General features: G+C 45.1%; 1 protein-coding gene across 1 annotated transcript in view; it reads right to left on the bottom strand.

The window, feature by feature from the left end:
- Nucleotides 1-533, bottom strand: part of FRRS1L (ferric chelate reductase 1 like) — a 7,858-nt gene extending 7,325 nt beyond the window's left edge. Inside the window, exon 1 of the mRNA XM_085314589.1 lies at nucleotides 494-533. Within this exon, the coding sequence (XP_085170715.1) occupies nucleotides 494-533 (40 nt within the window). The remainder of the gene's footprint in view (nucleotides 1-493) is intronic.
- Between the last annotated feature and the right edge of the window lie 2,048 nt (nucleotides 534-2,581).

Genomic DNA, 2,581 nt, shown 5'->3' with positions numbered 1-2,581 from the left:
CCGCCGGGCTGGAGGGCGGCGGGGAGCGCGGGAGGGGCGAGGGCGGCCCTGCCCGGGCCGGCCGTGGGGGGCCGCCCCCAAACCGGCCGCCGCAGCCCTTCCCCGCCGCGGGAGGATTTGATAAAGTCGCGCACGGTAATCGCGGGGTGAGCTTACCTTCCTCTTTAGTGACTGCTAAGATGGGACGGGAGGCACTGCACGGCTTGCCTTCATTTCAGGTAAAACCGAATGCTAGCGAGCGTTCGCTGTCCAGTTGGGTGTTCTTGCTTTACGTTTTACACACTGCAAGGTAACGGCAGCAATAGATATATGCTCAAAACGCAGCAGAACTGGGGGGGAGGGAGGCAAATCTAGCTTGGGGCAGCGAAGCCTTGCTTAGGCAGTTAAGACTTGACACTGGACTCATAGCTGGAAGTTAAGGATGTATCTGTATTATTTACTGTGTTGTGGTGTCTGTGGGTTGATCACAAAGCAATGACCTTTCAGCGCCTACGTTCACCGAAGTGGCTCTTCTGTCGGGCTTGGACTACCATCTTCCAGTTGTAACTGTACTTTCTTTTTTATATTGCTATACATGATTACGCATCCTCCTCTAAAAGCGCCTGAAAGAAGACAGAACAGCAGGAAGGGAATCAGACGAACATACAGCACACAGCAGCGTTCCGAAAATTAAAGGAACTCTTAAATCTGGGGTTTTTTTAGTGTTGATGACTAAATTAACTTTGTTTTTTGATGGGACACAGTGACTTCCTGAGGTCTAGGCTGCATTGAGGATAAGTTCATGCTCTTTGAACAATTGCTTGTGATACCAAAGTATTCTCAGCTGCATACAGTAGAGACATTAACTCACGTCTCTGGACTTTAGTCCGTTGCTATTTTTCACTCCCAAGAAAGCAACAGCTCAATAAGGAGGGGAAAATGAAGAATGTACAAAAGCAATTTAGATCAGATGCAAATTCAACACATTCCTCAGTAGCATATATAAAAAGCTASAGAACACCGCTAAGCTCTAATACAAAATAATGATTCTCTTCCCACCTCACTGAGCTTGACAACTTAACCATGCCAGTGGAAAACAAACAACAATATAAAAACCCTTGTGAATCAGGCTAACAGGAAAATAACGCTGCAGCTTATTCTTTCTGGCAATAATCAACTTCAATGACGGCCCCCTATCTCCTTTTCGACATAGCTATCCAACCGTTGTAGCGCCCGCAAAGCAGCATTTGCTCAGCAAGGGAACAGCTGTCAGCTGCACGCTGGTTTTTTTTCCTCTCTAGAAACAAGCTTTATAGCACTTTGATGCAAGCAATGTTTCATAGTAATAGTAAACACTTAGAATAGTTAGCATATATTGCTTGTACTTTTATGAYACCTATCATTTTAGCTCTGACAGCTAAGACACTATCTGTGATTTCAGTGGAGACTTTAAGCTGAGGATATGGCAAAAAAATCCTACTGTGTATGCCTACCTCCTATTAAACCCTTTAGAATAAAAGTTAAAAGAACTCCTGACATTCCCCCCCCCAATATTCTTTATTAAAACACTTCCTGTTTGCCTGAAGGTTGCCCCCTATTGCAAAAATGAGTTACTTTGATGAAGCAATGTCATATTTAGACTGCCAAAGCATTAATGAGTACCCTTATTTTCTCACAGGGAGCAGGCATAGCAGTGTTTCCAGCAGACAGGAAGGTCTATGCTGTAACTGATGATACTGTCTATGAGGCAGCAGTTCCGTAGGGAAAATCCTTACRTGATCAAGTAACTAAGGCTGCCATGAAAAAGCAGTAGCACAAGRAGACCCAACTGCAGTTGCATGAGCAGCCTTAATCCTAGAACTTCCAGACTTCCCAAATGCCTTTTTTTGCAGCTTGCACCTCCTGCTTACACTTTTCTTAGACGGAAAATATCTGTACAGCCTCATAGGAACTATATGCAGCAAGGCATCAATTACTCTAACAGTGGGAGTCCTTTCTTTCATTGAATCAGAGATCTAGTAATTTCCACCACTTCTGGTGCTATCATTGTTCTGCTTCAAGGGAATCCATCAGTCAAATTCCCTATGCACTTAGAGCATTTTCCTTCCTTTCTGTTCATCAGTTGCTTCCAGAACTGGAGACCAGGACCCCCCACACACACCCACCCAAGGCTACCTACCTCTTCTCCTGGGGTCTAGCTGCAACTCAAAAATACACCTTTCCCTTGGAGGTTCAWGCCTTTGGTAGTATTTGGACTAGGAATTAAAGCTTCAGGGGTGAAATACAGTTTACATCAATAGGCACTCAGAARAAGTCTTGTCACAGAGTTTGGTTGCATTATTCAGGAGCAGGTACAGCTCTAATACTGGAGAGAGAAGAGGAATAAAATCCCACTRATAGTGAGGACTAATGAGCAAAGACTGGGGAAAAGTGAGTGACATAGGGCTATCGTGCACATGCACGCACCCAAACACACTCTTGTGCCTGCTCCCAGTACCTTGTCTGTGGCTTTGTGAGKGGATAAGAGAAACTGAGGTGCTGTGCATCAGCTTTGAGTTTCTGGTACTGCAGTTGGAGGTATGCGAGACAAAATAATGGGGGA

Source organism: Rhea americana, unplaced genomic scaffold, assembly GCF_003343005.1.
Source record: "Rhea americana isolate MKP2758 unplaced genomic scaffold, rheAme1 scaffold_409, whole genome shotgun sequence".
Taxonomy (NCBI): Eukaryota; Metazoa; Chordata; class Aves; order Rheiformes; family Rheidae; genus Rhea; species Rhea americana.
This window is presented reverse-complemented; position numbering and strand designations above follow the sequence as displayed.